Here is a 22,883-nt window from a genome sequence, read left to right on the forward strand (position 1 = left end):
GCTTTATGATCACTAGGCGAGGCTCTTTAAGGCGAACATAGGAATTCAATGTTCAATTATAAACCCAAAATACATGTAATACTTTATCGAAAACTGTCAATATAAACTCTCTGGCATTATCCAGTCTCCCGAACCTTAAGGGATAAGTAGGGTAGTGAACCCTTAATCGGCCATAAGGTTTAGCAGCAATGTGTGTGGACAAACATGTGACTAGTTTATCGATTCATCAACCAAAACCATAAGTATTTATATGGTCCGCATTTTGGTTGGATTAGTCCACATATATTCCCTTGAATCCATTGTGAAAAGAGAGTCGTGTCATATCTTTGTAAGGAATAATATAGAAAATCAATTTCCTTAATGAGCATGCTTGGTAAAGTGTGCTTGTAGGCAGAATATCCTTACTTCAGATAAGAAGATGCATTGTAGCATCATTATTTGACCTAAGTGTCCCAAAAGGTCGTGCCAAAGCAAGTAAATTGCTTAATCACCAAGCTCCAAGCTGGCACATGTGGTGTATTCCTAGTTGGAAGACAACCCATTGGCCCCAAATAAAAGCTTTAGGCTCATTTTTGGAGGTGGTGCAAAGATATTTCACTCTATTTTCTTCAATGGTTTCATTTATGATCATTGTCATCTCGAATATCCTTAAAAACTCAACAACAGGGAGAATGTAAGGTCCCTTAAATGGTGATGCAGTACCATTCATACAACCAGGAGCGTGCCAATGTTCTTAATCAGGTTGGATAGACATGAAGTCGTTGTTAGAAATGTGATTTAGGTGTAAAGTTAGTGTGTGTAGTACACATTCATCCAGACAACTAACTTTCCCACATTCCAACCTAATCACGTGTTTAATTGAATCGGTCACATGTATTAAGAAACATGATTCAATTAACTCATATTGGAGGACAATATCAATAAGATTATCCATAAGTAAAACATACACCAAACTTGAATCCAAGAACATGGAAAAATGTTCACAAAGTAAATGGTTTACTAAGGGGATTCGGCCAACAAAGCCATCCATGTCAAAATTCGGCTCTTCCAACGGTGTTTGGTGGAGCAAAAATTAGTCTCACATATTGACTACTAGAATGATACTTTTTAACAACATTGGTAGGGGCACGAACATGTGCATAACCAATGATCTATTCCATTAAGACGGAATAAGATTTTGCAGGGTTAAGGTTCGGGAACATTATCCCTTATTCTTGAAGTTTTAGGTCTTAGGTGCCAAGGATCACACTTCGGGCATGATGCCACACCTTGGCAGGCCCTGATTCTACCATATGTTTATGGTAGTAATCAGATTCGAGAATGTGGTAAACTTCTGCTTTCTACACTGCTACTTCAGGGGCGAGTTAGAAACATGGAAGGACGAGAAAAATATTCTCCAGTCAAAATTCGATCGGATTTATAAACTTCAGAATTGTACTCATTCATGGATGCAATCATGGTGTGCTTTGGGCAATATATCGCATGATCACATGGTCCGTAGGAGCGAGCCAAAGAGCCATAGAATCCTCGTTCGGGAGGTATTTCCATTGATAATGCTTCGGGCATAAGTCTTTGAATGAAGATCATGACGGATGCTTATTTAGCTCTTCCTTGCCATTGTTGGCTTTAATGGTTTCTCAGCTTCTTGATAGTCAAGTGGAGATTCACGTCTTGTACCCCACATAAAGTGGTTTCTATTAGAAACGTTCGCAGGAAAATCAAACTTGTTACAGTTCGACAATCCACTAAATTGGAGGGAACAAGATTGTGATTAGTGCTATGGGAATGAATCAACCATAAGCATCAAAGTTAGAACATTCGAGTGCTAAGACATGGTTTTCATGAAAAAAGTTGGGTTTTCATGGGTGTATTGTTTTATGAAAACTTCGGGTTTCAAAGGCACTAAATTTGAAACTACAGGTTCAATTTAGTTTTATGAACAACTAGTTCATAATGAGAGGTTCCTGTACGAAACACAGAATGCAATATGCTGATTTAAGTATAGTGGATTTGAGTTTCTTCGGGAACTCCAGTGTGATAGTTTCGTTACTACGAAAGTATGTGATGGTTCAAAGTATAAAAATAAATTATTGAATCATTAATGTCCAAAAGTGATCTTCTGGTCAATAATTTTGGATTCATTATCAGATTAATGGACTGCAGGTCACTTTTAATTAATTCAATAAATCGGGCCATACCAGGTTGATTGTAGAAGCAAAATAATATTAAAATAATATTATTGGTCGAAAAATATAGCCCCAAAATAATTTGGGCTTAGTGCCGTGAACAAAAAGCTCGAGTTGGCTACATGAAAGCAATCCATGGTGGCTGTAAGCCATGGGCCTATGTGGGGTGGCACGGGGACAAGCCCAACATACACTGGCTTGTGGGTTAGCACACGAGGAGACCCTAAAAAACTGGGGCCATGAGTGGCTGGTGCAGGCAGCCTAACAACCTGCAAAAAGACTTGTAGGCTTGCGCTGGTTTGTTGCAGGCTACTGGAGTTGCAAGCCCAATAGCGAAGAAAGCAGATTGTGTCAAGTCACATGGGGATGTAGCTGTAGGCTACCAAGTCACATGTGGGCTGAAGGCAAAAACCCAGCAAATCAAAGGTCTAAGGCCTAGTTCACACACGTAGCAAAGCTGCTGCTGTCTCACGGTGGCGTTAAGTCGGCGTAGCTAGTTCCTTTATTTTTTTCTTCGGATTTTAGTATTAGGGTTTTCAGAACCCAAAAATAATTATGCTTCTATTTTATTTTGTTTGTTTGAGTCACAAATTCTACATAGCAAGAATTGCGTAATGCATGAAACAAATATATATATATATATATATATATATGTATGTATATCAGAAGGAAAATATAAACATAAGGGGGTTCATGCATCATGGGGAATGTTTTCATGCTTCACAGTCGTTTCAAATATCTTACTTTATTTTAAGCGTACCTTATTGGCAGAAAACAATAAAAGCCTTTGAATTTGTAGAAGATCCTTCTCTGTAAGTCGGAATTGCATCTTCAATGCATTGTATCACGTTCAACACAGAAAAATTAAATTGAATCAATAGCATGTAGATCAATTGAATAAAATAATAAATTAATCATAAAAAGAATGATTAAAACGTAATACTCCCTTAATTGAAGAATAAACTTTCTTTAGCGCAGCGTCAAAAGCGTGTTGATAATGTGTTGTAGACATAATTTACTGAACAATTATGGAGGTCAGAGAAAGAGAGGGCTGCGGCATAGATAGAGAGAAAAAGAGAGATGTGTAATTGAGGTGTGTTCTATTCCACCCCATTGTGCCTTTATTTATAGTAGTAGGATAGGTAAAACATCTCCCTTTAGGATTACAACATTTAATAGGTAATCTACTATTAATAGGAATATAAGAGATATTCCCATATCTACTGGGATTTACACAATCACATTCCTATTCCAATAAGACTGCAACAGAAAAGGTATAAAAGAAAATAAAATGATTATTTTTGGGCCAAAATCGCCCAAACCAAACGGTTGAACATCATATTCACTTGATTCAGATTTCTTAGAGATTTTGTTAAACCGAACTTAAGAAAAACCGTTATATTATAATTAATTTGATCGTGAATTAAAGATACAATGGATCCAATCCGAACCGTCTCCCTCTTGTCATTAACCAGGGCAGCGTGGGAAAGAGGTGGAGGCATCGGGGACTTTTCGGGTTTCAATGTGGTGGTGCATAGAAAGTGGGATGCTACTTGGTGGTGTTTGGATGCTCAAGTCATTTTCCTTTTTCTTTTAGTAGGTTTTTAATAAAAATTTGGTATGAATTTACGGCCCACACTAAAATGTCTAAAATTTTATGAAAAATTTGATAGAGTTGAACCAAAATGATCACCTGAGCAGCGAGAGTTAGAGATTTTTCAATATCACTAAAATGCAGAATGATATATTTCGTGTTATTCAACAAATAGTAAAATATTTAAGTTAATAGTTTAAATATTAAAAAATTTCATCATTGATATAAAAATACGTAATGTACCACTTGTGTTCTAGTTATAATGAAAAAAATTTCAAGAGCTAATTCGGGAATGGAAGCAATTATTATGAAAGTTCAAGTATCAAAATGCAATTCAGGTATAGTCGAGGGATCATCGTCCCAATTTATCGTTTCTCCTTTCCCCTTCCCCGTAGGCGGTGACAGGGAAAACGGTGGCTGTAATGGCCAGAAGCAGCCAATAAAAAATCTACTCTAATTATATACTATACCGAGGAAGCATATATTTTCTCCAACAATCTGGCTATTTGAACCATTGCGGAGGGGCTGAGACCGGAGAGCCGCCGTGCAGATTAGGGCTGTGAAAGCAGGGGTTTGTGTCCAATTGAAGACCTAGTTGCCGACAGCGGCCGGTTCGCGCCTTCTGGAAAGACCTAGGTCGTCTGTTCGCCCCACAGCACATGGAACACCGGAGGCAACCCAAGGATTCTCTCTCATACTCCAACCTTTTCAATCTTGAGGTTTGTCACTTCAATTTTTCTCGCATGGGTTTTCTTTGTTTGCTCGAATGACCGCACTCTTGCCCTCTTTGCTTTGCTTTGATTTGGTAATTTTTGGTAAATTTTGCGCTGCAGTGTTTTTAATTCACTTGTTTTTGAATTCGGAATGTTGAATTTTATATTTTTGAACTAAAGTTTGTTGATTTTTGTTGCATATTGTAGTCTTTGATGAACTTTCAAGTTCCACGACCGGATGACGATTTCGATTATTATGGGAATACTAGTCAGGATGAGAGCAGAGGTAGCCAAAGTAGGCAGTTTGTCTTAGTTTTTGGAGTTAAGCTTTTTATGACCAATTTTATTTGATTTTTTTCTTGAAGATTTGCATGTGTGATATACATTTTGTATATGGTTGTTGTCGGTTGGAATGGTGATTAGCGGACTTATAGATGTGCATGTTTGTGATTTTTTGCCGGTTGCATGTGTAGATGGAAGTGTTGGTAACGGGATGATGTCTGACAGAGAACTGAGTTCAGTGAAAAAAAGAAGGCGATCCCAAAATAGTGACTACGAGGACGATGACAGTTATTACGGGACACGCATTACAGAAGAAAGGTATCGATCAATGCTTGGAGAACACATTCAGAAGTACAAAAGGAGGTTCAAGGATTCCTCATCAAGTCCTGCACCAATTCAGATAGGGATTTCAGTTCCAAAGGGTAATAAGGGCTTAAAATCTAGGAAACTGGGCAATGAGCAGCAGGGGAGGTTATATGAAATGGAAACCTCGTCAGAGTGGCTCAATGATTCTAATCCTCAAAAACCAGTGAACCACCATGATGCAGATTTGGCACCAGAATGTGGCACCTATAGGTTTGCTTTCTCCTCTAGTTTCCATTTCAGCATGGGTTTTTCCAATTGCTAAGCATATATGATGATTATATTAAATTATTTGGTTATTTTATTTTCATCTCTGTATTTCATGCAGAATAATGTATGAACCTCCTTATCTGGATATAGGAGATGATATCACTTACAGGATTCCACCAATTTATGATAAGCTGTTGTCATCTTTGCACTTACCGAGTTTTTCAGATTTTCGGGTGGAGGAAGTTTACTTAAGAGGCACTTTGGACTTGGGATCCTTGGCAGAAATGATGACCAGTGACAAAAGGTTGGGCCCTAAAGGCCAGGCAGAGATGGGCGATCCCCATCCCCAGTATGAATCCCTTCAAGCTAGACTTAAGGCATTGCCCACTTCGGATTCAGCTCAAAAGTTCAGCCTCAAGGTCTCTGATATTGGGTTAAACTCTTCCATCCCAGAGGGTGCAGCTGGAAATATAAAGAGATCTATTTTGTCTGAAGGTGGTGTTTTACAGGTCTACTATGTGAAAGTTTTGGAGAAAGGAGACACATATGAGGTTTGTGTTCCTTCACTTATGATTATCTGGTGGGCATTGGCCGGGTTATGGGTGTGTCTTCCTTTTCATGTTACATCTTGTCCTGCAGATCATTGGCTGGTTTCTCATTAATGTCTTGTCCTGCAGATCATTGAACGAAGTCTACCAAAGAAGCAACAGGTTATTAAAGACCCTTCTGTGATTGAGAAGGAGGAAATGGACAAGATTGGGAAAGTTTGGGCAAACATAGTAAGAAGAGACATGCCAAGGCATCATAGGATTTTTTCAAGTTTTCACCAGAGGCAACTAGGTTATGCTAAGAGGGTATCAGAGAACTGTCAAAGAGAGGTACTTATAATGTGTACGCTCTATGTAGTCTTCTACTTGTTTCCCCTTCACAGAATGTGAGATGTGGATTCCGATACCCAAACTTGGGGTTTGATTTTCATCAGATGGCATTCGTAGTACTTATACTGAAGCTGTCTACTCTTTTATTCTTTGTAGGTGAAATTGAAGGTCAGTAGATCTCTTAAATTGATGAGGGGTGCTGCAATTCGTACAAGGAAACTAGCCAGAGACATGCTACTATTTTGGAAGAGAATAGATAAAGAGATGGTATCCTTCCCTTCTCCTCTGTGAAGTGCATCGAGTACAAGAAGTATATGCATGAAAATATAAAAATGCATGTCCTTTAATCCTATTGGTCTTAAATTTAATCATCTCTAATAATGTGCAGTTGGCCTGAAATTCATATGCTTCAAAGCTCATGGCTAAAGTTCTGTAGATCTTCTGTCTAATCATTCCTTTAGAGATTTAACTGTCTATAATTTTGATTATTATTCGTATGGAAGGCTATCTTGCGTTATTTGGTTGTAATGGGTTCTTGAGAGTCAATCCTAAAGAGAAATAGTATATTTGATTTTTTTTCTTTGACACAAACTTGGTAATGTTTTATTTTAATTTTAAATATGGACACTTGCAGGCGGAAGTGAGGAAGAAAGAGGAGAAAGAAGCAGCTGAAGCTTTGAGGCGCGAACAGGAGCTTCGAGAAGCAAAGAGACAGCAGCAAAGGCTCAATTTTCTTATACAGCAAACGGAACTTTACAGTCACTTTATGCAGAACAAGTCAAGTTCACAGCCATCTGAAGATCTACCTGTAGGTGAGGGGAAAAAAAAGGACAAAAAAGCATTTTTGAGCTCCTCAGATGATGAAACTAATGAGGAAGAAGACCCTGAGGAGGCTGAACTGAAGGAGGCAGCTTTTAAAGCAGCTCAAGTGGCAGTTTCAGAGCAGAAAAAGATAACCAGTGAATTTGATAATGAGTATTTGAAGCTATGTGAAGATGCTGAACCTGAGGCAGCACAGGATGTTGCTGGAGCTAGTAGTATAGATCTACATAACCCGTCAGTTACTCTTTCCTTTATTGTTTTAGTCTTGCCTTTTTTCTGGACTGTGTCAGGAAATTGGAGGCAAGGTTTTTTCAGCCAAACTGATAATGTTTCTATTTATATATGTGCAGTTCCACAATGCCTGTAACATCAACTGTTCAGACGCCGGAGTTGTTCAAAGGATCCCTTAAAGAATATCAGCTTAAAGGTCTCCAGTGGCTGGTTGATTGTTATGAGCAGGTTAGTCTGTACCTAAATGGATACACATAATATATACACGTACAGTTTAATTTCCTGGATTCATTTTCTCTTGATCTATTGTTTAGAGGGTTTATTTCTTTCTTTTATTTTCTTCTGTTTATCAGGGTTTAAATGGCATCCTTGCTGATGAAATGGGCCTTGGAAAGACCATTCAGGCCTTGGCATTTTTGGCTCATTTATCTGAGGTAATAGTTCAACTTGCTGTTTTATGCATAATGATTGTCTTTGATGTAACTTGGATTTCTTGACCTATTCAGGAGAAAAATATTTGGGGGCCTTTTCTGGTTGTTGCTCCTGCCTCTGTCTTGAACAACTGGGCAGATGAAATTAGTCGTTTCTGCCCTGACCTAAAAACTCTTCCATACTGGGGAGGAGTTAACGAGCGTCAGGTACTTAGGAAAAAGATCACTGCTAAAAAACTTTACTGCAGGTAATTTTCTTTGCCCTTGCTATTATTTACCCTTTTAAGAGAAGATAATGGTGGTGACGGGCCAGTCTTGGAAGTACATTAATGTTTGAGACGGTGTCTAAGCCAGCTTGCAACACTTTGAGCCCTTAGACGGAAAATTTTGTGTTAACATGGAATATATTGACAAAGTTTTGTATACCAAAAGTTTCTTACCGAAATCAGTAAATCCTATTTTCTTTACTTTAAGAAAAAGCAATTGTGAACAAAGAAAACAATACTGAGAAAACAAAGAACTATATAGGTTTTAGAGAACACTATGTAATTAAAAAAACAGTAGAACTTGTAAATTGGTTGTAACTACAGCCAGTTTTATATAATTTCTTCTTTTAGCTTATTAAAAGAGAACATTGTTTTAGTTAATCTCAACTATCATATTGGTATGGGAACGAAGATTTAGTTCATTGTGTTTCATTGATGCTTATGCTTATATGGGAAATTACACTTTTAAAACCATTGAATAAGAAATGAATAGGGTTGTTTTGCTAGGACATTTTATTTCATTGATGCATGAAATGTCAATAATTAAAAAAACCCTCATATAGTTACTGTCAATTAGTGACAAATGAGATTTGGAGAGGGGTAGAGAGAACGGTAATTAGAGTGTCGCTAAACTTTTATTTCTCAAAAGTACGCCTTAATTGAAGGGGGGGCCTTAGGTGACTGCTTAAGTGGCTTTGCCCATGGGCTGGCTCTGGATGGTGTTCTATTTCATTAATTCTGTATCTTGGTAATTTTGTTTGTGTTAGATATTTTAGCCATTGAAGTATCTGTACAATTTACTATGGCTAACCTTATAAGGAAGTTTACAGCAATACGTGTTGGTTTTTGAAATTGTTGTGTTATTATCCCTTGTGCGGAAAAAAATAAGGACACAATAGGGGATTGACTTATTCTTTGGGATTTGGGCAACCAAAGTAGCAAAATTTGTTGGAGCACAAAACTAGATACATCATAGAAAAGTGAAAGGTAGCTATCTCTCTACTGTTATTCTCCCCTAAGTTTCTCATGGGGGGAGTGCAGATTGACTATTTTGGAGTGCCAATAACAGCACACAAGTAAATACATGTATATTGATTTGATTTTTTTGTGCATGCATATTGAAAATAAAAAGAAACTGCAAATTGAAACAAAGAAAAAACAGAATTTGCTAATTTCCTTGCGGACCACTCAAGCAGTTGAACTCAACTCTACTAAAGAATACTGCACCCCTTGAAAGGCACTTTCTTTGTTTATGATTTATATATGGTAAAGCATGCTAATCAGCCACCCGAGCAATCCCATGCTTTATTTCCTGTTATCGTGTTAAATGATCAATTATTTTTTAATTTCTTTTCAGGGATGCTGGATTTCATATTCTCATTACCAGCTACCAGCTGCTAGTGGCTGATGGAAAGTATTTTAAACGTGTGAAATGGCAGTATATGGTATTAGATGAAGCCCAAGCAATAAAAAGTTCTAATAGGTTTGGACTGAAATCTTCTTTGATGTTTATTAAGGATTTTGAACATAATCATAGTCCGTGGTCTTCCATTATTGTGGCATATTGAATGTATGATAAAGTGAGACCAGGTGCCATAAAGATGAAACAAATTTAAGAAACCATTTTTATCTTGGAGTGCCAAATATCCTAAGATTTTCATGTCTACCGGGTGTTTTTGTTGTATTATTTAAGAAACCGTGTTAATCTTAGAGTGCCAAATATTCTGAGTAAATGAAGGTTTGTTATTTGAGCATCCAAAGAAGCGTCCAAGGGTGTACATGACGTGTTTTTAGTTGTCCCAGCATGGAAATCTCTTATGGAAGTAGTTTCCTACAACTCATTGATTTTACATTCTAGTTAGATTTGCAGCCATTATAATATTTTGGTTTGGTTCCCCTTGATCCTAGGACTAGCCATTATATTAAGTAATACTCAACTACACCTGCTGACACTCGAAAAATCCCATTCAGTTTGATTTCATTTATTTCATTCGTATCTCTTAAAATTGTGCGTGCTCATCCATATCTCATTTGATATTTTGATCTTACAGCATAAGATGGAAGACACTTCTAGGCTTTAATTGTCGAAATCGCTTGCTGCTTACCGGTACACCTATACAAAATAATATGGCAGAGTTGTGGGCTCTACTACATTTCATTATGCCAACCTTATTTGACAGCCATGAACAATTCAATGAGTGGTTTTCAAAAGGGTAGGCATCTTGGACCTGAAATTTGTACCCGCAAAATCATAAAGTATTCTTGATAATTAATTATTTTCTCAAATATTACCAGAATTGAAAACCATGCTGAACATGGGGGTACTCTGAACGAGCACCAGCTTAACAGATTGGTTAGTACCCTGACGCTGATACTTGTATTCATTAGTACATTTTTGGATTGATTGTAGTTCTTCCTGGCCCTTCGGTCTGATCTAATGTTCCTAATTTGATCGGTCTGATCTAGTGTTCCTAATTTAATATTTTTGGAAAATGCTGGTCTGTCAAATATCTACTGCTTGCAAGACCTGTAAATTGTGAATAGAAAAAATGTATATAATCCACTTTAAAATTCTGACTAAAACTAGTGTGTGTCAAAGAAACTTTTATGGAACATTCTGACTAGAAAAGGGTTGATTTGTTTTTTGTATTACAATATTGGCCCAACTATAACTTTCTGTATTGAAGAAATCCCGAGGCTTATATGATATCATTTCCTATTCCATCATTCCATCTTCCTGTATCCGTTGACTCTACGTAATCAGTGTATATACTTGTTTAATCTTTTGTAGTAATCCCAGCGTTGTTGCCTCACACCTCTCTGCCGTCCCAATGTCTGACCTGTGCTATGAAATGTGAAATTTGTTTTTTTTTTTTGGTGGAACACTGCTGACTGCTTCTGTTGTTATTCTCCTCACAGCACTCCATATTAAAGCCATTCATGCTACGCCGAGTTAAAGCAGATGTGGTTTCTGAGCTGACCAGGAAAACTGAGGTTACTGTGCACTGCAAGTTGAGCCCTCGGCAACAAGCTTTTTATCAAGCGATCAAGAACAAAATATCTCTTGCTGAGTTGTTTGACAGCAATCGCGGTCATCTTAGTGAGAAGAAAATTTTGAATTTGATGAATATTGTCATTCAGCTGAGAAAGGTATGCTAATCTAACTTGGTATCCATTGCGGTTTTCTTTTGTCATAATTTTATGTAGTGTATAGGGTGCGAACCGTGTGCGATACAATTATTAAATGTGTTTTAATTATGTTGTTTTATTTTCCATAATATTGTCCACATCAAGTGTTCTATTTGTGCAATGATAGGTCTGCAACCATCCCGAATTATTTGAGAGGAACGAAGGAATTACATATCTATACTTTAGTGAGATACCAAATTCTCTTCTAGCTCCTCCATTTGGGGAGTTGGAGGATGTGCACTACTCAGGCGGTCAAAATCCTATAACATACTCGGTACTTTCTTAGATCCTTTTTCCTGTTACCCAACTATGTAGTTTTCTTTTGTGTTCTTTAAATGAAATAAGTTTTTCTTTAGTGCATAGGTGAAATAATCACTTTGCTTGCACACTACACATGACATACTGGTCACTGAACAAAAGGGGAGAGAGAAAGAAAGAGAGGGTGGTTTGTAGGTCTTGTGGTGAGTGGTGAAGGAGGGAAAATTGAAATAGAGGGAGGCTCGAGGGTAATTCCATTATTTGATGAGTAATTTGCAGGCATCACACCATTTGATGTCATTTTTCTGGCACAACATATAATTCTAATGTGATCTGCATCTGTACTTTCTGTGTGTTGTTGGTTGTGTAAGCTATGTAACTTGATTTAGAAATCCAGGGGGGCTTTATCAGATTTTAATGTTTAAAGGAGACATTAGAGCTGGTCAGAAAGTGCAAGGGGAAATGAAATGGCCGTTTGATTTCAATGATTTGTATGTGTTATGTACTGAGACACTGAGTCAGAAGTCTCATGGTTACACCTCCAAGTTACAGGTTCCCCATTTCTTGTAATCTTAAGTGATGATTTATTAGAGTAAAATGAAAAAGTCAAAGACAACATCCCTAAACTAATGTTTTACCACGCAAACTAATATTGCATGACCGAACTTATTCTTGTCAATCATGACATGTGTACTTTATCGAATTCTTAAAACTGTTTTATGTGAGCCAAGAATTTATATATACATTGATTCGAACACTCCCTTTCACATGTGGGTTCTCTCTCCACCACTAAAGCCATACACGTGAAATGCAACCTATATTAGTTGCAATTGCAGGATTCAAGCTCAGGATTTTATGCTTTGCAGAATGATATGCTTATTGGTTCACCATTATTTTCAAAAGTTTAAGCCGTTAGGTACTGGGCTAATCCTAACAATATGATGGACCATGAAACTTGTACTTTCAAGTAGCTCAAAGCTATGTAAAAATGTTCCTTCATGTTCTTATGTATAACCCCTTAGAAATCATGTCCTTTCATGTTCTTATGACCTATGCAGATTGGACCTGTATTTCGAAGGTGGATATCTTTTAATGATGTCTGAAGAGGAAATTCAATACCTGCTTAATATGATGTTATTTTTTACAAAACTGCTAGCACAATAATCACTTGTGTATCTCAATGGAATATTTGCAATATACTTATTCACCTGCAGAAATAAATTAAACCAGCTGCGTCCATGAACTGGTATTTCTGCTTTTAGTTTCCGGTAACTTACTGACTAAAATTTTAAAATGGAATTTCTTTGTTTCATCCAGATCCCTAAACTTTTCTATCAAGAAATTCTTCGGAGCTCTGAAACTTTTTGCTCAGCAGTTCGACATGGTGTCTACAAAGAATCATTCGAGAAATATTTTAACATATTTTCACCGGGAAATGTTTATCAATCAACACTCTTGCAAGAGAATGGCTCATCTGTTGGAAGTGGAACCTTTGGCTTTACTCGTATGATGGATCTGTCCCCTGCTGAGGTGGCATTTCTAGGAACTGGTTCTTTTATGGAGGGACTGATGTTTTCCATTGTGAGATGGGACCGACAGTTTTTGGATGGAATTGTGGACTCACTAATGGAAACCATGAATGATGTTTCTGAATGCAGTCATCTTGAGAATGGACAAGTGAGAGCTGTTACACGAATGTTGCTGATGCCTTCTAGATCTGTAACCAACTTTCTTCAAAAGAAATTGGCTACAGGACCTGGTGATGATCCATTCGAGGCTTTGGTTGTCTCTCATAGGGATAGGCTACTCTCGAACACTAGGCTTCTTCATTCAGTATACTCATTCATCCCACGAACTAGAGCTCCCCCAGTATGTTTATATTTATTCATTTTACCTTATTTTTTCCTTTATAATTATTTTGGTTATTCAGGATGACCCTAAAGGAACAGCAAAAAAATTGTCGTTATCTTTGTTAACACTAGATTGATATTACTTGATCAAGATTGTATAATTTTGATAGGTCACTGTCCGTTGCTCAGATAGAAACTTTGCTTACAAAATGATTGAAGAACAGCAATACCCTTGGGTGAAGAGGTTGTTTACTGGGTTTGCACGCACATCCGACTTTAGTGGACCCAGAAAACCTGCGACTCCACATCATTTAATACAAGAGATTGATTCTGAACTGCCTGTTTCACATCCTGCTCTTCAGTTAACATACAAGATTTTTGGGTCTTGTCCTCCCATGCAAAGCTTTGACCCAGCAAAATTGCTCACCGTAAGACTGTTTGTCCTTTTTTGGGTTTCTTTTCATATTCTCTAGTGAACACGTTTTTTTTCTGTGTTTTTGGATTATACTGAAGTGTCAAAAAGATGAGCTTTTCTACTTTATATATAGGATTCTGGGAAACTTCAGACGCTTGATATATTGTTGAAACGCTTGAGGGCAGACAACCATCGTGTTCTCTTGTTTGCTCAAATGACGAAGATGCTTAATATTCTTGAGGTAATTCATTTCTTATTGGACCTTAGTTGCTCTAGGTTTGTGGGTTCACATTGGATTTTCTAATTCTGTTCCCATTTCAACCATACCTAATTATATACAGTGAGGATCACTGTAAAAAAGAAAGTCAAAGTTATTCTTCCTCTTCCCCAATCACCATCCGAGTTTTAAGATAGGTGTGATCATGTTAGTCAGTATACATGATGCGTCTTTATGTGCCTAAGGAAATGTTTATATAGGGTAGTTGCCCTTTAGTTTTGTACTTGTTGATAAGTAAGATGTTTTGACAAACTTGAATTAGATGTTCCCATCAGGCTTTTAAGTTAATTGAGTTATTTGCTAGTCAGCCTGTCCTTTTGAAAACTTTTACTGTACCATAGTACAAATTGTATTTCTCTTGCTGATAACTCTTGATGTGCAGGACTACATGAACTACAGGAAATATAAATACTTACGACTTGATGGATCCTCCACCATTATGGATCGGCGTGACATGGTTAGGGACTTCCAGGAACGGTAGGGATTTCATTATCGTATGAAGGCTTTGATGAGCTGCGTCTGTTATCAACTCCTATGAATGCACACTTATTCATTATTATAATAGATGATTGTCTTCTTGCAGGAGTGATATTTTTGTGTTCTTGCTGAGTACAAGAGCTGGTGGACTTGGCATTAACTTGACAGCTGCCGATACTGTCATATTTTATGAAAGTGATTGGAATCCAACCTTGGATCTACAGGCAATGGATAGAGCTCATCGGTTGGGTCAGACAAAAGATGTGAGTTTTTGTTTGCTGAATCCAGGCATAGACTTTCTGTTTTCCAAATTTGGTTTTCTTTGAGCGACTGATAGAGGCTTAATTAATATTCCTCCCTGTGCTTTGACAAAAACCTCACTTTCCCCCCTGAACTTGCAAATGGGTCACTTTACCCTGTGCTTTCATCTTGCGTCCCACACAACTCCATTGAGTCCGTTCTCATCTAAAAACCGTTACTCTGCTTATGCGGCATGCATGTAGGGCCCACAGATTCAACGGTATAGCTTCACATGGATCATATAATATTATATCTATTTATTTATTTTAAATTTTAATAAATGACTGAAAAAAAAGGAAGAAGTAGATTAAAAGCAAAAAAAATATCAAATCCAATCAAGGGTAAAAAATTTAATAAAATTTAATAAAATAAGCCTCTAGACCCTTTCCCCAGCCGCCACCACCAAACCTCCTTCCCTATAGCAGCCAGCATCCAACCCCCTTCCGCTATCAATTCCACCACCTACCCCCATCCCTATTGCAGCCAGGGTCCACCCTCACCTCTGAGTTATGCTCATCGCACAAGCCATTGCATCCTAACCCACCCTGACAATGCATTTCAGTGGTCCTACTGTCCAAAAACCATGGCTTTTTTGTTTGTGATTATGACATATTACTCTTCCTGATATCTTTCCTTTGGGTTTGAATTTTAGACAACTGGGTAATTTGGTGTAGGCATTAGAGGAGTGGGGAAGGGGTATTGGGCGGGAGGGGGTGTGGTGAGGGAATGGGGAAAGGGTGTTGGACAAGGGAGGAGTGGGGAGGGGTGGGTTTGCCAACACCGACCTGAGATAGGGATGCCTAGGGTGGGGTATGCCTTTTCTTTTTCAATATTTTTAAACAAAAATTATAATTTGTGTCTAAAATCTGATGCCACGTTAGCAAACCAACAGTTATAACGGAGAGGGTAAAATGGGCACATTATGAAAAACTTTGTTGTGGGATTTTCGTGGGGGCATTACCACCGTAAAGTTTTCATTTCAGGGTTGGCCTCTGGGATTTTCATGGGGGCATACCGATACAGAAGCCAAATTAAAAACTTTAGTGAAGATTATGTAATAGGGAACAAGACAAGGGAGACACCATATAATCAAGCAAGGCATCTCCGAAGTGTTGAGAATCAATGTTAGCCCAAAACCATAAGTAATCCACAACCCAATCTAAAGTCCAAGTCCATATCTAGTTTGATGATGTAATTGCTTACAATTGCAAAGTTAGGCAATGTTAGGTATGGTTGAGTGGAAAAAATTAGGTGCAATTAATGGGTTTTGAGTGGTAGTAAATAATCTTAGTTTAATTAAGTGTGTGGTGTAGCTTTCATTTGGTTTGCTATAAATACCCAAATCCCCAAGCATTGTATATCATCCAAGGAAAAACAAAGCCTAGAGCTAAATAAGAAAAGCTTTGCTAATTAGTTTGTTTTGTGAGCTTTCTTTAAGAGTGTTCTATTTTCTTCTTCTTGGGATCATTAGAGTTATCTTGGATACTCTTCTTATTCAACAATTGGTATCAGAGCCAAGTCGGTCAGGGATCGTTCTTGGTAGAGCATTGGTTGTAAAGTCTCTTGAAATTCCGAGTATGCTCTGTGGATGCAGTTTTGACTGATCTTCCACATCAGAAAAGATTTCTTGAGATTATTGCTGGGGTTATCACAAACCTTGAGAGGGAGCTTCTTTGTGACGAGAGTAGTGTATTACTCTGCACGGTAGTCACTCAAGCTTGTTAGGTGTAGTCAAAGTCTTGCCGATACGATGGGTGATCTTCAAGTTGTTGGAGGAATCAAGAAGCTCAACAACCAAAACTATAACACGTGGGCAACGTGTACAGAGTCCTACCTTCAAGGTCAAGACTTGTGGGAGGTTGTCGGTGGTAGTGAAGTTACACAACCGGCAGCGGAAGATGCTAACGGCGTCTTGCGGAAGTGGAAAATTAAAGCAGGCAAATCAATGTTTGCCTTAAAGACCACAATAGAAGAAATGTTGGAGCACATTCGGGATGCTAAAACGCCAAAGGAAGCATGGGACACTTTTGTTACACTCTTTTCGAAGAGGAACGATACAAAATTGCAACTTCTCGAGAATGAGCTGCTATCGATGGTACAACGCGATATGACGATTGCCCATTACTTTCACAAGGTGAAGTCGATATGCCGCGAAATTTCAGAATTAGATCCAACAGCTCCTATTGGGGAAAACAGGATGAAGAGAATAATTATCCATGGTTTGAGACCCGAATATCGAGGGTTCATTGCCGCTATACAAGGATGGTCGACACAACCATCGCTTGTTGAGTTTGAAAATTTGCTTGCAGGTCAAGAAGCTATGGCCAAGCAAATGAGATGAGTCTCACTGAAGAGTGAAGAGGAAGCGCTCTACACCAACAAAAGCAAAGGCACCTTCAAGCGGTACACTGGTAGTGGATCTAAAAAGGATGGAGAAAAGGTGCAAAGTCACCAAGGAAATGGAGGCTCTCGTTCTGGGGGAGCTTGGAAGAATCGCGGTAATAGTAAAAAGTTTAGTGGCAAGTGTTACAACTGCGGGAAGATGGGCCACATGGCGAAAGATTGTTGGACCAAGAAAGAGCCTGTTGAAAGTAATACTGCTACTTCTAGTTCGAAGGAGAATAGTGAAGATGGCTGGGATGCTGAAGCATTATTCGCTACGGAGGAAGAAGAAGAATTAGCCCTCACGGTAACAACACCAGAACGCATTGACTACAAAAATGATTGGATCGTAGATTCGGGCTGCTCAAATCATATGACGGGTGATAAACAAAAGCTGCAAAATCTATCTGAATACAAGGGAGGTCGTGTGGTGGTGACAGCCGACAACTCAAGGTTACCGATAGCTCACATCGGTAAGACAATAGTTAAGCCTCGATATAATTCTAACCAGGTGCCACTTCAAGATGTTTATCATGTCCCAGGAATGAAGAAAAATTTGCTATCTGTGGCTCAATTGACATCATTGGGCCACCATGTCTTATTCGGTCCACGAGATGTGAAGGTGTATCATGACCTCAAAATCTCAGAAACACCAATAATGGAGGGGCGACGATTGGAGTCAGTCTACGTAATGGCAGCATAATCTGCATATGTAGACAGGACAAGGAAAAAGGAGACATCAGATCTATGGCACATGCGGTTAGGTCACGTTAGCTATCACAAGCTAAATGTGATGATGAAGAAGTCGATGGTTGCTTGACGGGCTCGAACACATCAGAATGAACTAACTCCAACGGTTCTTTCGCTTTAAACTTCGACTCTTCGTATCGTAGTTGATGTGCTTTACCATACTGGCATCCTGCACAAACCGTGTCTGTTCACACGTCAAGTTGAGGAAGCCCCTTAAGCATCGACTTCTTCATCATCACATTTAGCTTGTGATAGCTAACGTGACCTAACCGCATGTGCCATAGATCTGATGTCTCATTTTTCCTTGTCCTGTCTACATATGCAGATTCTGCTGACATTACGTAGACTGACTCCAATCGTCGCCCCTTCATTGTTGGTGTTTCTGAGATTTTGAGGTCACGATACACCTTCACATCTTGTGAACCGAACAAGACATGGAGGCCCGATGATGTCAATTGAGCCACAGATAGCAAATTTTTCTTCATTCCTGGGACATGATAAACATCTTGAAGTGGCACCTGGTTAGAATTATATCGAGGCTTAACTATTGTCTTACCGATGTGAGCTATCGGTAAGCTTGAGTTGGCGGCTGTCACCACCACACGACCTCCCTTGTATTCAGATAGATTTTGCAGCTTCTGTTTATCACCCGTCATATGATTTGAGCAGCCCGAATCTACGATCCAATCATTTTTGTAGTCAATGCGTTCTGGTGTTGTTACCGTGAGGGCTAATTCTTCTTCTTCCTCCGTAGCAAATAATGATTCAGCATCCCAGCCATCTTCACTATTCTCCTTCGAACTGGAAGTAGCAGTATTACTTTCAACAGGCTCTTTCTTGGTCCAACAATCTTTCGCTATGTGGCCCATCTTCCCGCAGTTGTAACACTTTTTACTATTACCGCGATTCTTCCAAGCTCCCCCAGAACGAGAGCCTCCATTTCCTTGGTGACTTTGCACCTTTTCTCCATCCTTTTTAGATCCACTACCAGTGAACCGCTTGAAGGTGCCTTTGCTTTTGTTGGTGTAGAGCGCTTCCTCTTCACTCTTCAGTGAGACTCCTCCCATTTGCTTGGCCATAGGTTCTTGACCTGCAAGCAAATTTTCAAACTCAACAAGCGATGGTTGTGTCGGCTATCCTTATATAGCGGCAATGAACCCTCGATATTCGGGTCTCAAACCATGGATAATTATTCTCTTCATCCTGGTTTCCCCAATAGGAGCTGTTGGATCTAATTCTGAAATTTCGCGGCATATCGACTTCACCTTGTGAAAGTACTGGGCAATCGTCATGTCGCGTTGTACCATCGATAGCAGCTCATTCTCGAGAAGTTGCAATTTTGTATCGTTCCTCTTCGAAAAGAGTGTAACAAAAGTGTCCCATGCTTCCTTTGGCGTTTTAGCATCCCGAATGTGCTCCAACATTTCTTCTTCTATTGTGGTCTTTAAGGCAAACATTGATTTGCCTGCTTTAATTTTCCACTTCCGCAAGACGCCGTTAGCATCTTCCGCTGCCGGTTGTGTAACTTCAGTACCACCGACAACCTCCCACAAGTCTTGACCTTGAAGGTAAGACTCTATACACGTTGCCCACGTGTTATAGTTTTGGTTGTTGAGCTTCTTGATTCCTCCAACAACTTGAAGATCACCCATCGTATCGGCAAGACTTTGACTACACCGAACAAGATTGAGTGACTACCGTGCAGAGTAATACACTACTCTCGACACAAAGAAGTTCCCTCTCAAGGTTTGTGATAATCTCAAGAAATCTTTTCTGATGTGGAAGATCAGTCAAAACTGCAACCACAGAGCATACTCGGAATTTCAAGAGACTTTACAACCAATGCTCTACCAAGAACGATCCCTGATCGACTTGGCTCTGATACCAATTGTTGAATAAGAAGAGTATCCAATATAACTCTAATGATCCCAAGAAGAAGAAAATAGAGCACACTCTTAAAGAAAGCTCACAAAACATCTTCGAAGCACATTGCAAACAAATGGCTCTGCAGATAGAATGGTCAAGCCATTTGGAAGCTAGTTGCATTTATCAGTATTAAATGATTTTTTGTTTTTTAAATATAATTATAAGTTCTCGTGTACTCATGGTACAGGTTACCGTGTACCGACTGATTTGTAAAGAAACAGTTGAAGAGAAGATTCTGCAACGAGCAAGTCAGAAAAATACTGTCCAGCAGCTTGTAATGATGGGTGGTCATGTTCAGGGTGATCTTTTGGCTCCTGAGGATGTTGTATCTTTACTTCTGGATGACGCTCAGTTGGAGCAGAAATTAAGAGAAATTCCGTTACAGGTGCAGTTTAAGTTGTCTGTCTTTCAATTCCTTCAAACTTTTTTGTGACTCAATTTATGCTGCATTCTACAATTTGGTAAATCGTAATTAGTATGATATGGTTTTTCCAGGTTAAGGATAGACAAAAGAAGAAACAAACAAAGGGTATCCGGGTGGATGCAGAAGGGGATGCCTCTTTAGAAGATTTAACAAACCCTGCATCCGCACCTCAGGGCACCGGATATGAGGACTCTTCAGATGCCGAAAAAGCAAAATCTAATAATAAAAAGGTAATGAACTTTATCTGGAACCTGTTGTATTTACACCTAGGATTAGCACCTGGCAAAATGTAATGCTTATTATCGTATCTGTGACAGAGGAAAGCTGCAACTGGCAGGCAAAGTATAAGGCCGAAGAATTCACAAATCATGGATGAACTTGATAGATATGAGTTGGATGATACCTTACCAAATACCGATCCACAAGCTACAAAACCCAAGAGGCCAAAGAGGTCAAACAAGAGTGTGAGCGAAAATCTTGAGCCGGCATTTACTGCCACACTCTCTGCGGTTCCAGAACAGACACAGTATCCACCAAGGAATTAGTTTGGATCTCATAGTTTCAAAGCAGATCCTGGCGAAAGATCTCAATCAGAATGCAGTCCCTTTTCTTGGTAATATCATGTATAGTAGCTGATTGTAATTGCGTGATGAGCAAGAGCATCATTTTCAGGTCGTTTTGTCGCTGGCCCCATTGTGCCTGGAAACGACGGGAGCAGAGTTGCAGGAAACAAAGTTAGAGCTGTATGATGTTTGTACAACCTATTCATAATTTGTTCAGGGTTCACTGGCCTTCAAATCGTTCGATGGAGAAGGGTTGTATATAAAAGTGTATTACTCTTTCTGGTTTTTAGCTGTATAAAGGGTAGATGTATTTGTCAGTGAGCCCTGTCCCCGGAACATCTACACGCCTCCGGCCGAGGTCCTCGACCGAGGGGAATTGTGTATGAAATCAACTTGTAGTTCTCTGTCACATAATCTGTTCATGGGTCAACTTAAATTCCAAACAAAGATTTTGTGTTGTCCTGATGCTGATGGTGCTTGTATCTAATCAAGTTGATCAGTTATAACATTTCCAATAATATAATGGTCCCTCACTTTCAAAATCGATTAATGCGTCTCTCATATTAAGTCCCGGACATCAATGAAGTCCTTGCCGTCAAAATCTGCTATATTTTCTGCTCGTTGGAATTGGCGATTGGGAACAACGGCGTCTGGAGTTCGAAGGAGTCAGGATGTTGGTTCATATGCTTCATCAAATATTGGTTCATATGCTTGTCCTTGTTCTTCCTGCCGTTCACTGCCCTTAAATGCAAGAGGATATTGGTTCATATGCTTGTCCTTGGGGGTGGGTACACTTCGGTGCGGTTTTGAATGAAATTAAAACTTTTTGCGGTTCGGTTCGGTGCAGTTTTGAAGCCAAAACCGAAATGAAATCAAACCATTTGGTTCGGTTTGGTGGGGTTTCAAACGGTTTCGGTTTGCTTTTTAAGAAAAAAATATACAAGTTAAAATACGAAACGCTCGTTATCTCAAGTTTTACATGAATGCAATCAACAAAGAACTTTAAAAAAAAAAAAAAAAAAAAAAAAAACTTATCTAGAAGATAAGTAGTTTCTAGTAAGATCATAAATCATAACTTGAAATGAAAGACATCATACATTAGAACATATTATTAAGCATTTCCCAATCTAGACATCATAGAGAGTGCTCCTAAGGAGTACAAATTAAACATAAGAGCAACGCTAGCGTTGGAGCCCCTCTCCTAGGCTATTCACTATTCAATCCACCTGATGAACAATAACTATCCTTAATGAACAGTAATCGCCTTTTGCATCTCCACCGTTACACTTCAATAGCCTTGGCAATAGGTAATAAAATATTAGTATTTTTTTAATTTATAAAATAATATAAAATAATTTTAATTGTAATTTCGGATAAGATTTTTAATCGTTCTTGTTGCGCCACGTGTCATTATCCGAAGTATTATTAAATAATACAAAATAATTTTATTTGTAATTTCGGATAAGAATTTTAATCGTTACTTGTCATAAAATCCGAAAAGACAATTATTAGGGATGAATTTCCGATAAGATTTTTAATCATACTTGTCCAATCCCTAGTGTTCAACGATGTCCTGCAAGGAAAGGCACTAAAAGTCACGTATGTACGACGGGTCATACTACCTAGCTGACGACATTTACCCGCGATGGTCAACATTTGTCAAAACAGTGCCACATCCGCGAAGTGCAAAGGAAAAACACTTTGCAAGCTGTCAAGAGGGGTACAGGAAGGATGTGGAGCATTGTTTCGGTATCCTCCAAGCTCGCTGGGCGATCGTCAGGGGTGCTGCCAGATTGTTTGATGTAGAGTCGCTTCGATTCATCATGATGACGTGCATCATTCTTCACAACATGATTGTGGAAGATGAGTACAATTATGAAGCCGTTGATGAATATGAGCCAGACACGATGAACAATTCAAGAACACATATATATTATGCTCATGATGCCATCGATGAGCCTGTGCAACATGAGCCGTTACAAATGGATGGACGTTACAATGAAAGACTCATTCAACAATATACTGCATTTCAAATGCTAGACATGCACAATGCCCGACAAATTGACTTGATAGAGCACCAGTGAGAATTGAAACGA

General features: G+C 38.8%; 1 protein-coding gene across 5 annotated transcripts; it reads left to right on the plus strand.

Annotated features, from left to right (window-relative positions):
• The first annotated feature begins 4,072 nt into the window (after window positions 1-4,072).
• On the plus strand, window positions 4,073-21,234 carry LOC137715125 (chromatin-remodeling ATPase INO80-like). Of its 5 annotated transcripts, none has more exons than XM_088691229.1 (23): window positions 4,073-4,499; window positions 4,701-4,779; window positions 4,967-5,351; window positions 5,467-5,899; window positions 6,026-6,226; window positions 6,383-6,493; window positions 6,861-7,282; window positions 7,399-7,507; window positions 7,633-7,713; window positions 7,786-7,958; window positions 9,334-9,459; window positions 10,028-10,189; window positions 10,272-10,329; window positions 10,896-11,126; window positions 11,293-11,439; window positions 12,741-13,292; window positions 13,444-13,701; window positions 13,822-13,929; window positions 14,348-14,442; window positions 14,549-14,705; window positions 19,988-20,185; window positions 20,296-20,454; window positions 20,542-21,234. In XM_088691229.1, exons 1-23 carry the CDS (start codon window positions 4,440-4,442, stop codon window positions 20,767-20,769), a joined length of 4,533 nt encoding a protein of 1,510 aa, XP_088547355.1. In that variant the 5' UTR covers window positions 4,073-4,439; the 3' UTR covers window positions 20,770-21,234. The 5 variants fall into 5 exon arrangements, with proteins under 5 accessions (XP_088547355.1, XP_068310453.2, XP_088547358.1 ...); XM_068454352.2 differs by having other exon boundaries at window positions 4,174-4,499; window positions 4,701-4,788; XM_088691231.1 differs by having other exon boundaries at window positions 4,439-4,499; window positions 4,701-4,814.
• Window positions 21,235-22,883: the final 1,649 nt, after the last annotated feature.

This window comes from Pyrus communis, chromosome 3, assembly GCF_041283825.1.
Source record: "Pyrus communis isolate YQ-2024b chromosome 3, ASM4128382v1, whole genome shotgun sequence".
NCBI classification, from domain to species: domain Eukaryota; kingdom Viridiplantae; phylum Streptophyta; class Magnoliopsida; order Rosales; family Rosaceae; genus Pyrus; species Pyrus communis.

What these genes read in the sequence shown, in the direction of transcription:
- LOC137715125 (XM_068454352.2), top strand. Translation starts at nt 4,440, where the DNA reads ATGGAACACCGGAGGCAACCCAAGGATTCTCTCTCATACTCCAACCTT. An exon ending in AGAGAATAGATAAAGAGATG is followed by an intron (nt 6,494 to 6,860) that starts GTATCCTTCCCT and finishes GGACACTTGCAG; the next exon opens with GCGGAAGTGAGGAAGAAAGA. An exon ending in CACGAACTAGAGCTCCCCCA is followed by an intron (nt 13,293 to 13,443) that starts GTATGTTTATAT and finishes TAATTTTGATAG; the next exon opens with GTCACTGTCCGTTGCTCAGA.